This window comes from Sylvia atricapilla, chromosome 13, assembly GCF_009819655.1.
Source record: "Sylvia atricapilla isolate bSylAtr1 chromosome 13, bSylAtr1.pri, whole genome shotgun sequence".
Taxonomy (NCBI): Eukaryota; Metazoa; Chordata; class Aves; order Passeriformes; family Sylviidae; genus Sylvia; species Sylvia atricapilla.
Window position 1 is genome coordinate 20,292,015 of NC_089152.1, and position 20,612 is coordinate 20,312,626.

At 41.7% G+C, this 20,612-nt stretch overlaps 2 protein-coding genes across 5 annotated transcripts in view; both read left to right on the forward strand.

The window, feature by feature from the left end:
- TBC1D2B (TBC1 domain family member 2B) overlaps positions 1-4,888 on the forward strand; it is a 31,856-nt gene extending 26,968 nt beyond the window's left edge. Inside the window, 1 exon segment of the mRNA XM_066328786.1 lies at positions 950-4,888. Coding sequence (XP_066184883.1) covers positions 950-1,145 — 196 coding nt within the window. The 3' untranslated portion in view covers positions 1,146-4,888.
- A 4,089-nt stretch (positions 4,889-8,977) lies between these two features.
- DAPK2 (death associated protein kinase 2) overlaps positions 8,978-20,612 on the forward strand; it is a 40,978-nt gene continuing 29,343 nt past the window's right edge. Inside the window, exons 1-2 of one of the 4 annotated variants that reach the window (XM_066328790.1) lie at positions 8,978-9,262; positions 15,155-15,251. In XM_066328790.1, coding sequence (XP_066184887.1) covers positions 15,190-15,251 — 62 coding nt within the window. In that variant the 5' untranslated portion in view covers positions 8,978-9,262; positions 15,155-15,189. Of the gene's footprint in view, positions 9,263-11,118; positions 11,216-15,154; positions 15,252-20,612 lie in introns of those variants that run through there. The other 3 variants (XM_066328787.1, XM_066328791.1, XM_066328788.1) reach the window with 3 other exon arrangements.

A 20,612-nucleotide genomic window follows, 5' to 3' on the forward strand; every position in this document is an offset into this window, starting at 1 on the left:
GGAATGTATTCTATGTAGAAATAGCAGGAAATCCCTAAAAAATACAAATAAATACAAATACAAACTTGATCCCTCAAAAATACAAACTTAGCATTAAATAATCTGTCCAAAGTAGTTTTCTTAATATTTATTTCTGACAATTAAAATAGAGTAAATTAAATATTCCAGTTCCCCTTTTTTCCTTAGTAAATGATGAGATGTTTTTGGATGTAGATCAGCAATAATGGTGTAGTTGGATGCAGTCTCTTTGGACTGATTAGACTGACCAGTTGCTAGGTTTGCTGGGACTGCAGGATGGTATGATGCAATGTTACTCTGGAAGGGGGCTGGATCCTCTGTGGTGCTTTGCATTGTGCCCTGACAGGTTTGGCTTGACACTGGCCCAGAGATCTCTGTGCTCCAACCAGCAGAACCTCAAAGCATTCTCACTGTGTTGGAAACTTTGGCTTATCCATGTCCTATATTATCCTTATCCACATGTGTTCTTCCTGGCTTTATCTAGTCTCTTAATTGTTAGGTTATCTTGGTTAACTGGAGGGCTGAATGGTTTGGGATTGAAGGACCTGCAGTGGGTTCTATGGAGGAAGTTATCAAATCTGTAACAGGTAACTGGGTGTACCAAGTATTCTGTGTAGCCAAGGAAGCTCTGATGATCCAAGCTTATATCTTCTGCTCAGCATTTTCAAGGTCGTGATCTCTATAGCAAAGTTTACTGGTGGCTTGGGGAACTTTTGAGCATTTGATTACAGTTTATCATTTGAAATAACCTTAAGCCTGAATGCTTTATAGAAACTTCTTGAAATATTGGTAACATCTGAGATGTATCAAGTGTGAAAGAAACCAGAGATATGTAAACATACAGTAAACATCAATATAGATGATGTTTAAAAGTGATTTAAAAGCCCAGCAAATATGAATGATTGTCTTCTACCATTGTGTAATCTTGCAGGAAACTGACTGCTATTGCTTTTGGAGACCTGAACCCTTTTCCCTTACGCCAGATCAGGAACCGCAGGGCCTATCACATGGAGAAAGTACGCCTGGAGCTGACAGAGCTGGAAGCCATTCGCGAGGACTTCCTGCGCGAGCGAGAGACCTGCGTAGAGAAAAGAGACCTTATTAGTGATGATGAGGAGGATAGCTGAAACTGCTTAATATAAACTGTTCTTTGGGATCATGACCAAAGTGAGTTAACCTCCAAAACACTTTATTAATCCTGTCAAACAGAATGTAAACTTGTTGCTTTTGGAAATATGCAGGACAGGTTTCCAAATCCCAGCACTTTCAGAAATACTACTTTGTATGGAGGCCAAACACTTCTGTTTACATTTATATTCATGGAATCATTTCTAGAGCACTTAATATCTGTCTCAGTTTAGTCATATGAATTGACAGTTGTTTTCCCACAGTGCACCATTAATGCCTGGATATGAAACAATAAGAAAAGTCCATGCTCTGTTACATTCATGATCATTCTGAGTTTAGGGGTTTTTTGATGTAATCATGTTTTTTGTAGTGCAGGCTCGATATGAGAGGACATCATATTTCTTGGATTCAGGTTGGCTCACTCTAGCCTTTTTCTTTTCCTGAAGTGTCATGCCATGGATCACCAAACAGAACACTTGAATATATGTATTCTAAAGTAAAGATAAAATAAGTACCTATTTTTGTCACTGACTATCGAAACAGTGATAGCAAACATAATTTCTACTTTTCAGGGCAGCTGTGTTGATAAAGATTCTCATTAATGCAAAGGGGTTTATAGATCAAACTCTCTATCAATTTTATTTGTATTCACTTTTTTGATTGCAATTGTTCAAAAAGGCCACAACCAAACTCCAGATCTTATGGAAATACAGAGTTTGTCACAGGAGTACCATGCTTTAGGAGCTAATTTTTTGTGTATCTGTTGAGGGTTTGTTTTGTTATGGGTTTTTTTGTTGTTGTTTTTGTTTTTGTTTTGTTTGTTTTCTTTTAATGCTTCTTCCTCTTTAGGACCTAAGGTAAAATCTTGCTCTTTAAGAAGAGACACAGCATTCTTTCTGCATAGTTGTAGAACTATTGTACAATAGTGGTAGGGACTGGGTTCATAAAACAAATATTTACCAATCAGTCAGAGGAACCTAAAGGTCATAATGTGCACACAGGAACTGAAGATCCTTTTCCAACAGAAAAATGCAATATTCTCTTAATGTACTCAGCTTTACTGTGAGTGAGTGAATGCACTGTGAATGCACTTCCTGTGTGTAAAGTGTGAATTCACTTTACTGTGAATGCACTTCCTGCAAGATAGCTGTATGGAGCAACATCTGGGCTGTTGAGCTGTAGTCTTCTTGCTGTGGAAGTGTAACTGGGGACCATTCTCTCTCATTTAGTGACTAGCAGTGCTCCTAAATGGTTCTGGGGAGAAGAAGGGTTTCTTTCTTGCTGGCTGTTGTCTGGACTTTTGCAGTGGTTTTTTCTTGAACAGTTGGATCTTCAGAGTGTCGGATTGACTAAAATGTGACAGGATAAAACTAGGATTCAAATAGTAAGCAGCAAATCACTGGGCTCTGAGGAAGTGGTTAATTGGCAAAAAACAAAACTAATCATTGGGAAGAATCAAGTACATCAAGCTTGTATTTTATGTTTTTTGTTTTGGTTTTCTAGAAGTAATAGTACTTTATTGGGTATAGTCATGTAATCGTTTTAGTCAACTTAAGTGTGTGCAGAGAGAAATCCTGCTTCTGTTTCACAGCACTTGCTAAAAACTTTTATTTTAGATAATGTAGTTGTAGCCTTCTCCAAGTAAGCATATTATAAGTTAGTTTAGATGGAAAGCAACTATTTAATCAGAGGTGAAGTTGTAACTTAGAGGACTACTTTTGATATAAAATTTATGCTTCCTGTATGACACATAATTTTTACCTAGCCGGCAAATCCTTGCCAATGAGGGACGGATGGTATGATCATCTTGATTTATACATTACTAGTCTTCTAAAATGCCTCCAGAATTGTCTGTGGTAGGCAGTAGCTGGGGATTTTTTCTAATTCCTAGTTACTTTTGCTGGTGTACTGGAGGGCAGGGTTTTGATATTATTGCATGTACTGTATTCTTTTCCTACTTACAATCAGTATTTGAATACAAAAATGGGACCAGGTTTTCTAATTTTCTAGTTATACTGTCTTGGTTTTGAAAGAGCTGGTCTCTAAATCAATATGTAATGTAGGCTTTTTGTTTGTATGTTTGTTTTAATGTTGTTTTCAAATGTTAAATGCATTTTTTTTAAGGTGAAGATCTTCCTTTCAGTGACCACAAGTGAAATAGTAAGGTGAAGAATTTAGATACTTTTATTTAACCCTATTCCTATAATCCATTTTTCTTTGGCTTTGAGTCTTCACATGAACTAGTCCAATGACTTCAGGAGATGTTTTCAGACTGACTGCATTGAAGTGTTTGGGTTGTGAAGATAAAACTAACTTCAAGGCAACAGTTCAGGAAGTTCTTTAGCTGACAAAACATGACCCTGCAGTAATACAGGACCATTTTTGTTAGAGTGGTATTGATGGTTCAGTTTGTGTGTGCATATGTTGTTGTGTTTCATTCTATTAAGTTGTTTCCAGTTATACAGTAAAACTAAGTAGCTGTTTCTTCTGCCAGGGTGTGACTGTTACCCAGGAATGTTAGGAGCCCTGTGCAAGTTGTGTTGTCTCTGGATATTTTTTCAGCTTGCAGATATGAAATGAGTCGATGCTGTTATGCTCAATTTCCCAATAAGCTGTTGGCTTCATTTTGTTAAGTGTTGTTACTGGTTTAGCGATGAGCTAAATGGTAAAAAAATTGCAGAGGTTTCTCACCTCTGGCCACTAGAAGTCTCTGTGGAACTAAAATAAGATGTGTATAGCAGGAAGTAACATCAAGGGAGCTTGCCTTGCTTGCTGTTGCAAATGTCGCCGTGTTTTCTAGTGGTGCTTAAAAATGCTTACCTTGTTGAGTAGTAACTCATTAGGGACGTGTAGGATACACAGGCAGTGTTTAAACCTGATGAAACCAGGCCAAAATACAGTGTGCCTCAGTGGCCTGCCAGAGCTGAACTGCATGGAGCCCAACACTTTGTTTGTGTGCGAACTTCTGAAGTGGTGCATGAGGTTTACCATTCATGGCAGCCAGATAGTGGGCAATTGACCTGTTCATGCGCATAACAACTGCCAAGGTGATATTTTAACATCAAGGCCATGCACGTAATGTGCAAAGGGTTCCTCACACATGGTTCGCAGAATATGTGAGATGTAACCCAGACTGCCAACTGCATTGTGCACAATATTCCTCGAGCTCTATTCATGTATGCATGACTTTCCAATGAAACTTCTCATTAGTTGTTTAAAAGGGTCTATTATCTTCTGTTAAATAGGCAAAAAATTGGTGCACTACACCTCTAGTTATTAGAACTGCACAGTATTTCAGCTTGACCTGTACATGTGTACAGGTAGTGTTATCAGTGTTATCACAATATTTGGTGTTGCTCTTTTTACCAGCTATGTAATAAATAAAAAGGATTTTTCTGTTGCCCTTTCGGTGTCTTCTGTGAGGGATTCTCCCCTTCCCCTCAGTGTTTGTAAACAGAGTAAGATATTTCAGCAGAAAGGGAAAGATTTTTTTTCTTCCTTATAAAACATCAGAAATTAATGAATGGTCTTAAATTTGACAGAGTTGTATGTTCAGACACATAACTGAGAAATGGCAAATGGATTAATTTAATGAAATTGTGTAGCTGTTTAAGTGATTGCTCCCTGAAGTGCCATGTTAAAAATCAGCAATATGCGGTACAAGACATTTGAATCACAAATATAAATGATACTATCTTCATAATGATTGATGTAAAGAAAAAATAAATTGTTTATTACTTTATAGATTGCTCTGGTTCTTCTTTTTTTTTCCCCCATAACAGATGGAAATATCTGCAAGTATCATCAGAACAAGTTGGTGATAGAGCTTGTATTTTTGTCTGATAATGAGGTCTGAAAGAATCTCTGTAAAGGAACATACATGTAAATTTGGCTTTGAAGCATGAAGATGTGAAACATAGAAATGTTGTATATAGGTAATGCTGACTGGGTAAACTTGTCATTGGTGTCCTTCATTTCTTGGGAGAAGGTGGAGGGGGAGTGAGACAAAATTTTGCATGAGCATTCATAGGAATTTTCTGAGTTCACACACCTTCTGGGAAACATATTTGTGTATCTCCTGAACCCAAAAGCTTCTTTAGGAGGCTTGGTACTGATGTTCTCACACAGTCTTTTGTAGTCAAATAAATAATTTCAGCTGTTTTTAAAATGTAACCAAGTACTCAATTAACTTGGAAATCAAGTCTCAATATCTGTTTTTCAGATATGAATTTTGCATTTTGGAATTGCTTGATTACCTTAAAGAGGTTTGAATACCTCAGCTACTTCAGATATGTAACTTAATAACTAAATGTAAGGGAGGGAAAAATAAGAGTTAGGACATGATTGTAATTGCATATCCAAGCATATCTTTCATAGCAGAGGTGAATAGTGCACAGTTCTTTTTCTCTGGCTCTGCTACAGAATGGCAAGCTGTTATAGGAGTGGATATTGGCACAGCTGGAAATCTGTTCAAAGGGGTTACAAAACAGGATAGAGATCAGCAGTTGAAGCAGAACACAACTATGGCCTAAGGACCCCGTGTCCTGTATACTGATAATTTTGAGTCAGAGAAATAAACAGAAAATTCTGGGAAGAGTGCATGAGGAGCAATGTCCCCACTTGGATACTTGGCATGTTTTGCTTGAGTAGGTTATGTTGCCCTAAGCAGCTGCTGGGGCCTATAAAGAACAGCTGAGACTCCCATTTGCTCCTTAGCTCTAAGTTTGAAGCATCTGCTCTCAGTGGGATTGCAATAAGGATGAGTGTGGCTGATGTATGTTAAAAGCCTGGTTCCTAAGAAATGCAAAACTTAGGATGAACACAGCTGGCCTACTCCGAACTGAGATCAAATCCCTGCAGAGTCTCACTGTGCTCTGGGTGCCCCAGAGATGCAGAGAACACACTGAATCTGGTATTACAAGGTATCAGGTGTTCCTTCTCTGGGATTTTCAGAAGTGCTTAACAAACTTCCTTATCTACAGCTCCTTGACCTCAACAGAAAGCAGAATCCATGTAATGCTGAAGCTTTAAGAATTCCCACACATGAAGTATGTTCCCTCAGATAGTGAAAAGGAAGGGTGTGCTCTGCCTTGGAAATTCTGCCCCGGAAAATGAGGTAGAAGGTTCAATTCGAAGTTAGCAGAGTGGTATTTTCACTTTGATCTGCTGTAAAAGCCACATTTGTGTACAGGTCAAGGATGCCCACAGGTAGTGCCTCGGAGCATGAGACTAGAAATCAAAACTCAGGACTATATACTGAATGTGATTTTAAAAAACACAATTATTAAAAATATACATCTCTAGTAATTAAAACATTCAATACCAGAATATGCCTGGCAAATTAAGATGACTTTGGCCAGCAAAGATTCCCCTAGTCTTGAGCTGCTGCATCCTGCCTTTGTCTCTGAAGTGCCACGTACCTTTGGTGTTTACAAACCATCTAGGTTGTGCAGGGAGTTGCCCCTAAAATATCAGGTTTGAGCTGATGAATGGAATCAGCGATCTCTTCAGGCACTGTGATTGGTGATTAAACTGTGGAATAAGCTATTTGCCTGTTTTAAGAAATGCAGGTGGTGGTTTTCTGGTTTTCAATCCTGGAACTACTGCTTTGGACATAAGGTATGGGTTTCCTACTTTGTCACTTCTAAAGGAGGTTGGCAAATGCGTGGCTGCAGTGTTTGCTGGTGCTACCTGCTTGAAACTCTGCTCAGGTTTGAGTTTTCTTTTCTGTTCTTGTCCTGTATGCACATAAAGGCTTTAATCCAAATCCTAAACCTTCTTCCAAAGATGTTACAAAGAAGTCTTGAGATAGTGTTTTAAGAACCATGAAAGAGCAGCGTCCTACTTAGGCAGAACCTGTATTTGCACTTACAAGCCCCATGGACATGGCAGCAGGGGTGAGATTCAATCTACCTTTGCTGCTCTTGAAAACCTTTATCCAAAGTGAGGTTATTCTGGATCTAGGGAGAGCTTGTCCCAATTTCAAAAGCAGTTGTAGCCTCTCTGAGTGTTTTGTTCCCTTCCTTGCAGCTAGGAGCAAACAGAAGCAGTGGCCTTCCTCCTGTGCCCTTTCCCCTAGAATTTTGTAGTATGATTGCTGTAACTTCCATATCCCATTGCAGCACTAAAGGTGAGAAATTAAATATCTTTATTTCCCTTTGAGGGAGTTCTGAATGCTTCCACTGCCCTTTGAAACATTTACTATTGCTCTCATTTCCTGTTCTCCACCCTGTGTAGTATCAGATGCAGCTACTTTCCTTTTGGAGTTGGAAGAGCCGGGTGGAGCTCATGGGTTGTGAACACCACTCTCAGGGTGGACAATGAGGGGCACAGTTCAGTCCTCTTGATTTGGGACAAGCCAAGTTTCTTCTTAACTGTGAAAATAAAAACCACGGCCTTTTAGGTACTTGCCTAGAATAAAATCACTCTTAAATTTATCTATCTTCACACCTTACTGCAAAGGAAAACATCCTGCTTATTTATGTATGATAATTTGCCATTAACATTGAGTTACCGTAATCACATAGAGGATTGGAAGTGAAGGCAACCTGGCACTTGTAATTTATTTTGAAGGTGTGAACAGTCCCACATCATTTCTTATTAGCAAATGATGGATATTAACTTGTCTGGAAGAAATTTAAAGAGACCTAAGAGTGTTTGCTGTAATTACTGTGTGCCAAATAAAGCTGCAGAAAATCTAGTTTTACAGGTTTTGGGGATGTCTTTATGATAGGAGAGTGAACAGATGAAGGATGTCATTGTTGGAAGCCAAGACTTGGGCTATGACGGCTTGGGAAGCAGGATGGCAGAGGTTTGTTACAGTAGTGTATGTGAGTGAAGCTTGAGCTGCCACGTGAGGTCTGGGACCCTGTGCTGTTCTTTGTCACAGCGGTTTCTTGAAACAATGGGCAATTTCACTGGGTAAGGGTGGGTTTCAGACCATGCAGTAAACAATCTAAGCTCGTGTTTCAGCTTGTATAGAATACGGAAATAACTTCACTTACACAACTCAAGTACCTCTCCATTGGATTTGCCTCCTCAGTCTTATTTTCCTGGTATTGCTTTCACATATCCTGTATCTACTAAAGCAAGGAAATGGGATTCTACGTCTGGGATGTTTCCCAGTGGGCCTAGGTGAGCTGTGTTGGTCTGGAAGGCTTAGGACTGGCCCAGCTTGAGATATCTGCATCCCATCAGGGGTAGCGCAGGGCTGGCACAGTGGAGGTGGTCCTGGCTGTCCCGGAGGCTACCATCGCCCCACAGTCCCAGCAGACAGCACTGCCGCGGCCGGGACGATCTCTCCGGAGCAGCTGCGGCCGGCCCTCGGCCCGTCCCCACGGGGCTGCGCTGGGCGGAGCGCGGAGCCGGGCCCTCCCTCGGCCCTCCCCGCGGGCAGGGCCCCTCCGCCCCTCAGCCTCCGCCCTGCCCGGCCACACCGCGCCGTGCGGGGACCCGAGGGACGCGGTAAGTGGGCGCTGCGCCCTCGGCGCCTCCGCAGGTTCCCCTCTTCGTGTTCGTCTGAGTCCGTGCCTTACGCTGAGTCGCCCTCACGGCGCTCCCGCTGCGTGTCCCGCCTGTGCCGCGGTTCAGGGGCTGAGGTGTCGCGGCCGTACAGCTGCTCTAGCCGGGCGGCTCCCGCGGGGCTGGCGGGCTGCGGGCGCTCGGCCTCTGCACGCTGTCTGCGCTGGCTTTGTGTGTGCCCGCAGCCGCCAGCCGGGGGAAAGGCAGCTCCCCGCAGCACCCCGCCGCCAGCAGCTGTCCTTTATCCCCGGGCAGGTCCCCCAGGGGCCGGGCGATGCCGCGGTTCCACAAGCGCCCCTGTTGGTGTTACGCGGCGCTCGTCTGGCGCTGTTCCTGTCCGAGGCCGTCGGGTACGGTTGGTCCGGGGTTCAGGCTCAGCTTGCTGATAGCGCTCAGCGAATGCTGTGCAACTTTCATAGTTTGTCGCAAGTTTATCCGCAAGTTTATCCGCCTTTTCACTCAAACAGCTTCCCTTGCCTTTCTTTGCACCTGTTCCAGCGTCCGTGAGCCGGGGACCTTGGAGCAACACAGCACGGTGTAGGGGACTGGTTTGGCCGGGCCCGCATCCTTGTGGAGCAGAGTCAGGAAGAAAGACGTGAGTTAGAGGGCAAAAATCTGTGGCAACTTCTCCTGCTTTGTCGGATCGGTTAGCAGCTGCAAAAGGACCAAAATCACAGTGCTCACCTGCTTAATGCGTGAGGGAAAAGCTCAGTTCTGGCTCTCTTTTGAAACAGCTGGTTTAAGACTTTCCTGTGCCTTTCAATTGCTTGTGTAAGAAACACGGATCGCAGAGGGAAGGTCTCCCTTGACTTTGGGGCAGTGATGTGAGTTGTGTGCAGCAGTAATCTTTGAAGGCACGGCAGGGACGGGGAGCAGGGCTCTGCCCAGGCCATGCCAGCGTGCCTGGCATGGAGGGCTTCCCCTGCGCCCTCAGTGCCCAGGCTGTGTTCCCACCCAGCTCAGCACTCAGGCACGCCGGGCTTCGGGATCCCTGGCCTTGGCTGGGAGCTGGAATTAGCTGCAGAGCCAACGTGGCTGGTTTGTGTGCTTGAAGCAGAGGCTTGGAAATACAGTCTTGGGTCATTTGCCACACATGTAATTACAGCAGGGTAAATCTGGGAGCTCAGAAAAGGAGCCCTTGAGAGTTACTGGCAGGGGCAGTGATTCTATAATGGGGCTGAATTGCATAGATGCTGGGTGTGTTTTGTGGGGTTTTTTTTTATAGATGCACAGGTAGTAATAGTTGCCTCAGTTTCCTGGCAGAAAAAAATTTAGGCTGCCTTTGTTTTCTGACAGGAAAATGTTTCAGTGAAAATAAGGGTTTGCTAAAATTAATAGAACTTTTAACAGTCCTCTGCTTATTTGAAAGCAGAGGGTAAAACCCACTTGGGTTTTTTCAGATTTTTTTTCTTCCTGTTGAAATTGCTTAGTCTTTTGTGGGATAAAAAAAATGAGAAAGAAAGGTGAAAAAAGGAATGAAAGTGAAAGAAGAAAACACTTTTATGCTTATAAAAATATGTTTAGTTTCAGCATAAAACAGGGAGACAACATAACTTTAATTTGTTTAATGGGTTTGGGGTTTTGGGGGGGTTTTTCCCAGATAATTAATTTCAAACAGTCTGGTTTTGATTCTAAATTTGTTTTGGTAATTTTTCGGTATTATAAAACAGTTCGTATGGGAAGTTTTTACTTTGATCTGTTCTAGGGGGTTGGGGATTTTGGTTTAGTGTAACTAATGCTTTGTAATATAAAAGCATGTCACAGGGAATGCTTCTGAGTTTGGCAGAAGATTTAATCATTCAGCTCATGTCAGGTGTACTTGAGAAAGTCAGATTATTCAGCTGTTACTTCAGTCACTTGAAACTGGTTTCCTTAGGACAGAAGAAACCCTAAGGAAAAAAATGCAAGGCTGTTGGCAAGGGAAGTGGTCCAACAGTCCTGTTTTCACCTCTGATTTCTGTATTCTGCTCTTGTTCATTGGTGGGTGGACATTTATCATGGGTTTGACATGTAAAAACCAGTCACTGATTGTCCCATAATTTGGTAATGACAGGCTAGTAACTTAACTGTGCAGAGAAAACTTCATTAGAGGAGAGATACAGAACTTCGTTCTGCTCCTCTTGAGAGGGATTCTGTCACTCTCTACGGAAGAGTGGGTTTCTTTAGATTGTTGTTCTTCATAAACAGCACAGGCTGCACTAAAAAGGCCCTTCTGTACTGCAATCAGAATGTCTTTATCCAGGAATTGTACTGATGCAAAGTACGTGTGTGTAAATATATGCCTTGAATCACAGTGGAAAACTGTGATTTCTTAGAGTAAATATGATCCTTTTTTATGGTAGGGCAGAGTTCAGGAAGAATGTGAAGAGATGAGGCAGGACATGTTTCTAGTGCCTGAAACTGCCATCTCAGAGCTTGTATCCTATTTCTGGGTTTGTTACAGCTTTGTTCCTTGTCTGTAGTAAAATCATTCACACAGGATAAGCAATACTTTGCTGCCTTGTGGTATTTGGCCTGCATTAAGGAGAGTTTGGTACAGCAATAAAAGGTGAATTATTATGTTCTTATACTAAACTATATATACAATACTGTGCTGTGGAGTACCACTATGGAAACACAGCAATATAAATGCTGAGTAGAAGCTGGCCTTCATATGAAAATGCTTACTGTGACGAGGAGGAGGGCAGATGCCCCCCCGAAGTGTTAGCATAAGGTGTGTGCGTAGGGAAAAGAAATTGGTTGTTGCTTCTTCCTCAGATCCTGAACAAATTTTTTGTCTGAGTTCAGGATGAATGTCTGTCCCTCTCTAATTCTGCCTGCCTTCACTGGCTACCATAAGAAAAATCACTGCCTGACTAGAAAAAAAATTACTGCTCTCTTTCCTGCTTTGATGTGCTCTTTACTTGTAAATGCTGTCCAACAAAAACCCTGTAGTATAAGAAATCTTTGAAAGTCAAATGACCTTAGTTTTCTAAGGTGAAGGTGTATTGTCTAAGAAGGGTAACAATCATGCTTGTGAATGGCACTTCTATTTCAGATTAATTTTAAGCATGTGAAGGCTATCTTTTGTGGGCTTACCCCCTTGTGCTGTGGCAATGACAGTTGCTTTGGGTCATCAAGTGTGCGATCTATTTTTGGCATATGCTAAGTGTGACTGTTGGGTGAAACCCAGGGAGAGATGTCTATGAAAGGCAGGATAGGATAATATGAAGTGATAGATATGAGAAACACCAACACATCAGAAGTACCACTGGGGCTCTGAACACTGTGCAACAGTTTTGTCTTCAGCCTTCAAAAGCAAGGCTCTGGGCTTGAATGGATCCTTTGTAGGTGATATAACTTACTTCTTTGACCTCTGCAGAAGTGGGTGTAAGTTGAGAGATCAGCAGAAGGGATGAGAATTTCCCGGTTATTTTTGCATGGATTCTATGCACCTGCAGAATCAGCTGTGTTCTTTGCAGGATGCTGGGAAATGAGTGAACTTGTCAATCAAACATTAAGTGACTGTGTTCACAGATGCATTTCGGGTTGGTTCCTCACACTCCAAGCAATCTTTTTAACTTGCTCTTCTAAATGGCAATGAACTCTTTCTTAAAACAATGACTTTTTAGGTGTGTTTGCATTAATATTGTTTATGACCATGTACCTTGGATTCTGATGAAGGGAGTAGTCAGCTTGAGGGATTTACAGTCTTTGGGCAAGTCTCATCAGCATCTCTTATTACCTGGGCATTTAGCTGTACTTGACTTTTGTATGTGCTCAGAGTGTAATTTTGCAGTTCAGGGTGAGCAAAAGGTTTGGGGTTTTCAGCAAGGCTTGGCTTTCTCCTTTGCTTGCTTTTTTAAAGTCCATGAAGGCTGAACACAGCCAAGACTTCAGAAAATTCTGCTTTGAACAATAGCAAGCAATATTATATAAATTTAGTAAGGAGCAAATAGCTCAGAGATGCCCTCATTCTTGTGAATATGACTCAAGCATTTATTGACTGTAGTTTCAAGCTCTGAGCAATAGTGGTCAGTGATCTTTCGGTGAGATTATGAAAGATTACTTGAGGAATACTTCAAGTATCCTTCACTTTGTATAAATCACTTTGTTATTTACTTACAATGTGAAATTTCAGTTGCTTATTTTCACTGAGAAGTAAAGTAGACATTTTTGTCCCAGGTATGAATGTGATTTTTGGAAGGAAATTATTGAGCAAGAGTTAACAGGACAGTTCACCTGGCTTCACCTTGAAAAACTATGAAAATATCGACAAAGCCAGGATAGAAAGTGGAAAAATAATAATACACATTGCAGTGCATCATGCTCACCAATGCAAGTGTTGGTTTCTACAGTGTATTTTAATAGTGTGGTGGTTCACCTGGACTTCAGTGTCACAACCCATGTGGTTTCTCTCATTTGCCTTGGGTAGCCCGACGAGAGATTGCTAAAGCCCTGTTACACAGGAGAACAAGGGAGGCACGTTTGTCTCCATTACAGAGTTTTGAAACTGGGGTTTGAGCAGGTTTGTTAATAGAAAAGCAGAAGTCTCAAAGCCCTTGAGCCATTTCATGTGCAGTGCAGACCTCCAGCAGTGCTGTTCTTGAGAGCATGTGAGGGATGCCTTTCACCTCCCTCTCCTCCACTGTGGCACCTGCAAGTGTGTCATGAAATGGTCAGTTCTGACGTGGGCAGGAATAGGTGTCTTTGAGTCATGTGCCAGGTGCATGTCAGTCATGTCACACCACAGCATGCCTGTCACCCTGGAAAGGCACAGACACACACCTTCAGAGAGCACAGGTCTCTGTTCTGTTGTAGAACTGAAATACTCCTCATCATCTGACAGTGGTGAAGCTGTGGCTGTAAGCATTGATGTAGTAGCCCTTCTGCTTGACTTAAAGCAATCAAAAAATTTTTCTCCTGACATGTAGGTTTTGCTACCATCAACTAAAAATATGTATTTATGTAGAAGTGCTAGGAGACTTCCTGTTCCTTGAAATAATAGGAGTGTATTTGGAAAGGAATTGATACTCAACGTGCTACCCATGTATTAGGAGCCAGTGGTTTGTAAAAAGGGCTGGGGCAAAAAAGCAACCAATCTTTTTTTTATGAGGTGAGTGAATGATGATAGCTTGGGTGTGTATTGAGGAATTGTTAAATTTTTACAATGTATTTTCTGTGTAGCACACCTGCTTTTGTTGGAGAAAAATCTTCAATTTGTGTGCCTTTCGGTTTGACAGGAATACTGCAATTGCTCTTTGATACTTAGTCCTGTTTTATAGTTCTGCTGAATCTTCTTGCAACACTGAATTGAACTTATTTCTAAAGGATCAAAATAGAGCTTTGTCTGCTTGTGAAATATGCTTCCCAATATGCACCAGTCAGATGCCAATGACTGCAATTTAAAAATATGCAGGAGTCGTATAGAGATGCAGAACTTGGAAGTCCCCAGTGCATCTGAAGGAAGCAGCATCTGGGGGTCATAAAGCAAAGCACATTAAAATGACAAGATATGCTGTTGAATGTAGAGATGTGTGAGAATAACAATTCTCAATGTAGTTAGATTTTATTGTGGTGCTAGAAGCCTTACAGCTATTTTACATGTTCTGACCTAACCAGTGATATTTGGGGCATTGGGCATAGTGCCAGTGTTCATCTCCACAGAGAACAACAAATAGGTCATGACCTGACTGACCAATTAGTTTGTTCACATCTCTTCTGTTACCATAACATACATTGTTTTGGAGGTGTATCCCAAGGAATAATGTGAGTTCTCATCCTCTCCTCATCCAAAAGCAGCCCAGCATAATGCACAGATGCTCCAGCCGAACCAGTGTGAGGCTTGTATTTTCAGAGCTCACAGAGATTATCAGATAAAAAGATTGTTTTCAGGAAACAAACTCCACAGTTACACAAAGTAACACCTGCGGCAGATGCTCTGCTGTTCTTCTCATTTGAAACATCTACTGTACATGATGGAAAGCTCTGGAGAGGGAATCACAGCACTTTTTTCCAGCAGCAGTTCAAATATCCGTGTGCTATGTACTTCAGGAGCACTGCCTGACCTGAGAAAAAGGAAGCTCTGCCTCCTGGTCTCCCTAGCTCAGGATCTGCTGGGGGAGTCTGTAATGTTAATTCCTGTGCTGGTTCTCTTTAGTGTAGTGTGGAGGCCTTATTGTCCAGAACTTTGTCAAATTATTCATTAATTTTCCTTTCATCATGTTTATGTTTCTTGGTGTGTTCTGTACTTCTAATTGTGTTGGTGTATTCTTGGGTACGCCAGTGGTGGCCAAGAATCTCCTTCACTTAAAGGTGTTCAGCTCTTTCCAGATTTGAACCCTCACTATTTGACTGAGACTGATGAATTAGTTATTTTGATTATCAGTGGTAACTTTGGCCATGAGTGAGCTGCAATGGATCCAAAGTGCCTGTACCACAAATGTCTATTACTGAGACTTAGCCTCTTGCAAGATGCAATGAATGTCATTCTTCATTATTATTCTAGTTACATCATCCTTGAGCATCAATGAATGACCAAGTATGGCTTTCTTCAAGCAACAGAAGGTGGAGGATGTTTATGAAATTGGTGAAGAGCTGGGAAGGTAAGGTCGTACTGGTGACACCACATGATTCTAAAAGCTTACACGTATAGGGGATATTTGCTGCTTCCTTCTGTGTAATAGCCTAGATTAGTTACAATATACTACAATAACAACACGCCCATTAACATAGACTGCACTTTGGATGGGACTTTTTTGTAGTTTTTTTGGGTTTTTTCTTTAGATTAAATGTTCTTATTATTTTTCCTGTTTCTTTTCCTGGCACTAGGGCAACAAAAGGTATGTTTGCATTGTTTTATGTAGATAGGTGACACTTGTGTCCCTGCTTTAGACTTGGGTTCACGTGCCTGTTCTTGGAGCCACCTGGGAACCAGGAGCCTGTGGTGCTGTTTGTTTGAGCAGCACTCCACAGCACTGTTTTCAGCTGGCTCCAAGCACTGCCATCACATGTTCATATGTGCCTACAAAAAAATGTGCATGTATTCCTGAAAAGCTTTGCCTCTCAAATCTTCAGCTGGACTGGTTAATGCTTGTATATGTTTTTAATGTATAAAGGTTTATCTGCAGGTATTAATTATAGGTGTAATTACCAACTGTTACCATGCTTAACCATGAGCACCTGCTTAAACGCTGCTGGGTTTGTGGACTGGATACCACAGGACTCCCCCAGTCACTGAGCAACATACAGTGCTCTGGGTGACGAGGGCTGGTTTCCATTTGGTGTCCAACCCTCTAATGTTTTTTTGTCTTAATATGCAAATAGCTAAATTAGGGCTATACACAGGTTGGCTTTTTTCCCAGGGACTGGCAGCTGGTCTTGATAAATGACTGTGTATGTGCCATCACCCTTTTTTAAGGCCCAGTAATGAGTGCCCTTAAAACACTTCAGTTGATGCTGTGTCCCACAGGATTTTTTTTTCACTCTCAGCTATTTCATCTTTAGAAAAGAAGAAATACTTCTTTCAAGGGGAGAGGGGTTGAGGTTTGTTTGTTTGTTTTCCATCCCCTTCCCTCTCAGGAATGCCATAACTATTAAATTTCCTATAACTGCTGCCTTCTAAGTATTGCCTAGTACTGAGAATATCAGTCTGACAGTGAAAATCTGGCAACAGTGAGCAGTAAAAGAAATTCAGTGTGTGTGTATGCAGGGTATAAGAGGTGTGGTTTTAAGCTAGGAGGCCTGAGGTTAAACACTAAAATGAGAAACTGAAGACTAAGTAGTTTATTTTTACTTTGAGTTCTGAATTTGTTTTGAGAATCTTTTGAGATGATGAACATCATTCTCCAAGCTAATGGATATTGGAGATTTTGGCTGGGGACGTATAGCTGAAACAATCAGGCAAAGGCTGGCCATTGCTGCTTGAATCAGCCTGAGAGGCTGGTCAAGGTTTGTATGGTCACAGCAGCTGTCCTCCTCTTCAGGCTGCATGTATAATGTCACATTGTCTTAGTCTGTATTTTCACTTTCAGGTTTTGTGTGTTAAATGTGCAGTGTCATCTGCGTTGTCATTACTCTTTATCTCTGAGCAGTAACTACTGATAAGAGCCAGTGACGAATGGTATCTTGCTTTGCTAGAAGGAAGTTAACATGCTGGACAGATTGCAGTAACTGATCTTTTCCAATGCTGACTGCTGCCCTTAGAACCTGTAGATGCCTTTTATTAGTTCAGTTTGCAACAAGCTGTTAGTTACTGACAGGTAGAGGTAGGTTAAAGGATTCATATTATTGTCATTTTGCGAGCAGAAATCATGAAACAAATGTTTTCAAATAACATCTGTGAAGAGTCTGTCCTGTTCTTGTCCTCCTCACTGAGTTTGTTACTTCTAAAGAACAAAACTAGTTGTTAACATAGGCCTAGTGCTTGTTCTAGCTGGGATTCAGCCATGAGATAAAATAGAGGCTGACAGAGCCAGCACCTGTTTATCTGGAAGTCTTTGCACAGCACTCAGGAAAAGGATGCTCCCACCACAGGCTGCGAAGGCTGAGCTCTCTGGTCTGGTGATGAAAGGAGGTACTTACTGTCATTCTGCAGCATTGAGGGTGACCACAGCAAAGCTCCCCAGCTGCAGCCGTGTAAAACCCTGCACAGGGAGAGTGTGGGTGGGCCCTGCCCAGCCAGATCATCCTTGGAGTCCCTGCAGAGCTGGAAGCAGCTTGCAGGGGGTTGTCAATGCAGTTGTCTTATGTGCCAAGGCAGGGGTGTGTGAGAAGCATTTTGCAGAGGAGAGAGCAGGTTTTTCCATGGCTGTAGCTATGTGCTCTGACCAGCTGCCTAGCTCCAACATTGCCTCAGTCTTTCAAATATTATTCTTATACCAGCCTCTGTTGTTCACCTTCTCCAAAGGGTACAGACAGGGAGCAATCTGTTAGGCATGTGGCTTAGAGACAACTTGCTGATGGCCTTGTTTGTTATAGCAGCTCTGTTTGGGAAGCTTAGGGGTGGCCTATGCTGAATGTGTGCAATACTTCAAATATACATATACAATTGTGTTGCTTCCCTCAAGATACTATCAATCACTTTCAAGTCTATGGGGACTGTGGTTCTCTAGCCATAGCTGAAAAAAAAGTTTAAAAAGAAGACTCTAAAGTGAATTTAACAAATTTCAACACTATAAAGAAGTAATACAGCTTTAACAATTTGGGTTGTTTTAAGGAGGGTCCTGGCCTAAGCCATCTGCAGGGATGTTAATGACATGCTAAATCAGTGGAAATATTCCTTGAAAAATGTGAAGAAGTGAAGACTTAGTTGTCTTGGCAATATGCAGCAGGTGAAATAACTGCTGATTCTTGTGGCAAGGGAGGTGATGGCTGGGGACAACTAAGAATGGAAAGTCTTAAATCAAGGGCAGAGTAGGCCCACAGAAAGAAGAGCTGCCCTGCTGAGCTAGGGATATAGTCTCCAGGAAAGTGGCAGCAATAAAGCTCACTGGAAAGCCTTTAATATAATGTTTCAATTGTTGTGTTTTGGATGGGTAGTTGTGGCTCACTGAACAAAAAGTGTTACGTGAACGTGCAGGAGCCCTTTTCTGCTCTACTAGCAAACACTGATGATGGTGGTAGGTACTAGAACATGAGATGTGCAGTGTGATTTATAAAAGGATGTACCATAGAGTCATTAATCTATTACCTAAATGTGGTGCCAGCCAGACTGTGAGAGCTGTTGACATTTGTGACTTCTGGGCAGTGTCATTGTTGTGTATCAAGTTGGGGCTGAGGCTAGGAAATGTCATGGAGCTTTTCCCGAAGTGTTTTGTGACAGTGCCCATTGAGAAAGTGTGTTCCTGCAGGGTGATGTGGGCCTGGCACTGCTGTCCTGGACTAGTGTCCTGCTCCTGCAGCTCAGCTTTGCAGTATACAAGGATTCATAGTTGACAGTGAAAAACAGAAAAACCTTGGAGTAATATTTCTGGTCATGGAAGTCTCCTCCTTTTCCTTCACTGTTGTCCTTTCACTGTAGGGGAAAGGGGCTGTGCCTTCCTTCCCAGTGTGGGCCAGCCTTGCCACCTGCCAGTACAGTTTCTTGCCTGTCTCCATAACTGAGAGCTGCGCTCATCCCTCATCTCCTGGGCCAGTCAATGCCTTCATGCAGAAAATAATCACTGTCATTTCTGTTTATTAGTTTGGGCATAATCGAGCCTCCAGTTTCTTAGCCCCTGCTGACCTGGGCTGGGGTTTCATGGTTAAAACCAAGCTCCGTCTTTCCTCAGTGGCTTGTACTACTTCCCTGTAGTTCCTCATCTCCAACTACAAGTTCCACCTTCCTCTGTGCTTGTGTGTGGAGGATCAACTCTGAGAGCGGAGAAACCCCATTTTCTGGGTGAAGCTTTAAAGGACAGCAAATGCAGCATTTTACCAGTGATAATGGGACCTTGGAACCTGGCTCAAGTTGCTGTTCTGACAGTGTAACTAGGTATTTATTTATGTAGTGAAAACCAAAAGCAGAGATAACACAGGTATTCTTTGTACAGCAGGAACCTGGAAATCTAGAATTAAAAAGTCATGAGCCCCCACCTACTTGGACCCTTCCTACTAAACAGAGGGCTGTGGTTACAGCAGGGAAAATTGCCCTTAACTCACACCACACAGTATCTTCGTATCAGGAATGGTTTTCTAACTGTAGAAATTTCTCAGTACTGTGCTTTCTCAGACATGAACTTTAACTCTGTTCTTTGATTAGTTTGCACTTTGAATTAGTTCTTTAAATTTTGAAGAATAACTTTGGATTATTTTATTTTACAACATACACAAAGCAGATCTTTATGTTTGATGCAAAATGTTCATTTAATTCCTGAGTACTACCCAGAACTTCTGGTAATGTTTCTTGTTACAAATCTTCTAAGTCACCTTACATGTATGTCAATCTTTTGCTGAAACAGTTTCAGCATGTGGTATTTGGTCGCAATCACTGTGATTATCAGCTGTCTGATACACTCAGTGTTCTCGATTTTTTTCTTTTTAGGCGTTCTAGCAGGATTCCCTATTAGTTTTCAATTCTACCTTAACTGTGTCAAAGATAAAATATTTGTTACAAAAGGCAGGGAGAAGATGGAAGGTTTTGTTGTTGTTTGGTTTTTTCCCCAATAACAAAGTTGCTGTACCTACAGTAACAGAGAAGAACTGGCCTTGGCCTTACTTTGTAACTAAGTCACGCATTCCTTATCATCAGCATCTGCCTTGATGACAGAAATGATCTCAGTGTTTCTCCTCAGTCCATGTCTGGCTTTGAGAGTATAAGTAGAGATGAACGACCTCTGTGGTAGTGCTCACAAAGCTCAAATTCTAACCACTGAATATTAAACAGGATATTAATCCCAAGAAAAAGACATTGAATCCCAATCTTTGTTTCGCCATTTCTGTAAAATTAAATAATTTTTTCCATTTTACATTGCAGTAGAAAGCAGACGGAAATTTCAACAGCTGAGAAAATATACTCTGTATAGTATTAATTCCATAATTTTAAAATGAAAAATAATACTTATGAGTAAAAATGCACATGAAATAAACATAGCACAGCTCAAATTCTAACAGTGATAAAGCACTGGACAAATTGTTAACATCTGATGCAGAACAGAGCTCGCAGATACTTGTCTGATGGTCAAGCTTAATTTATCTCGGGTGACATCTATTAATCCTTGTTACCACACTACACCAGCAGTTTGAACCAGTGTGAGGACCTGTTGTAATAGCTGAGCAGTGAAATGGGAGTTTCAGTAACCTTTTGCAGTTTTGGCCTTACAGATAATTTCCTAAAGTCTTGAATGAAATGCTAGCATAGTTTCTATCTGTTTGATACATGGGGAAGGAGAAAAATCATGTAACTATTTGACCATAATACTGCTCCCCTCTTACAATATGTGTGCTCCCAGGTCTATTACTCTGTCCTTATCTAGGTGGATTTGGAC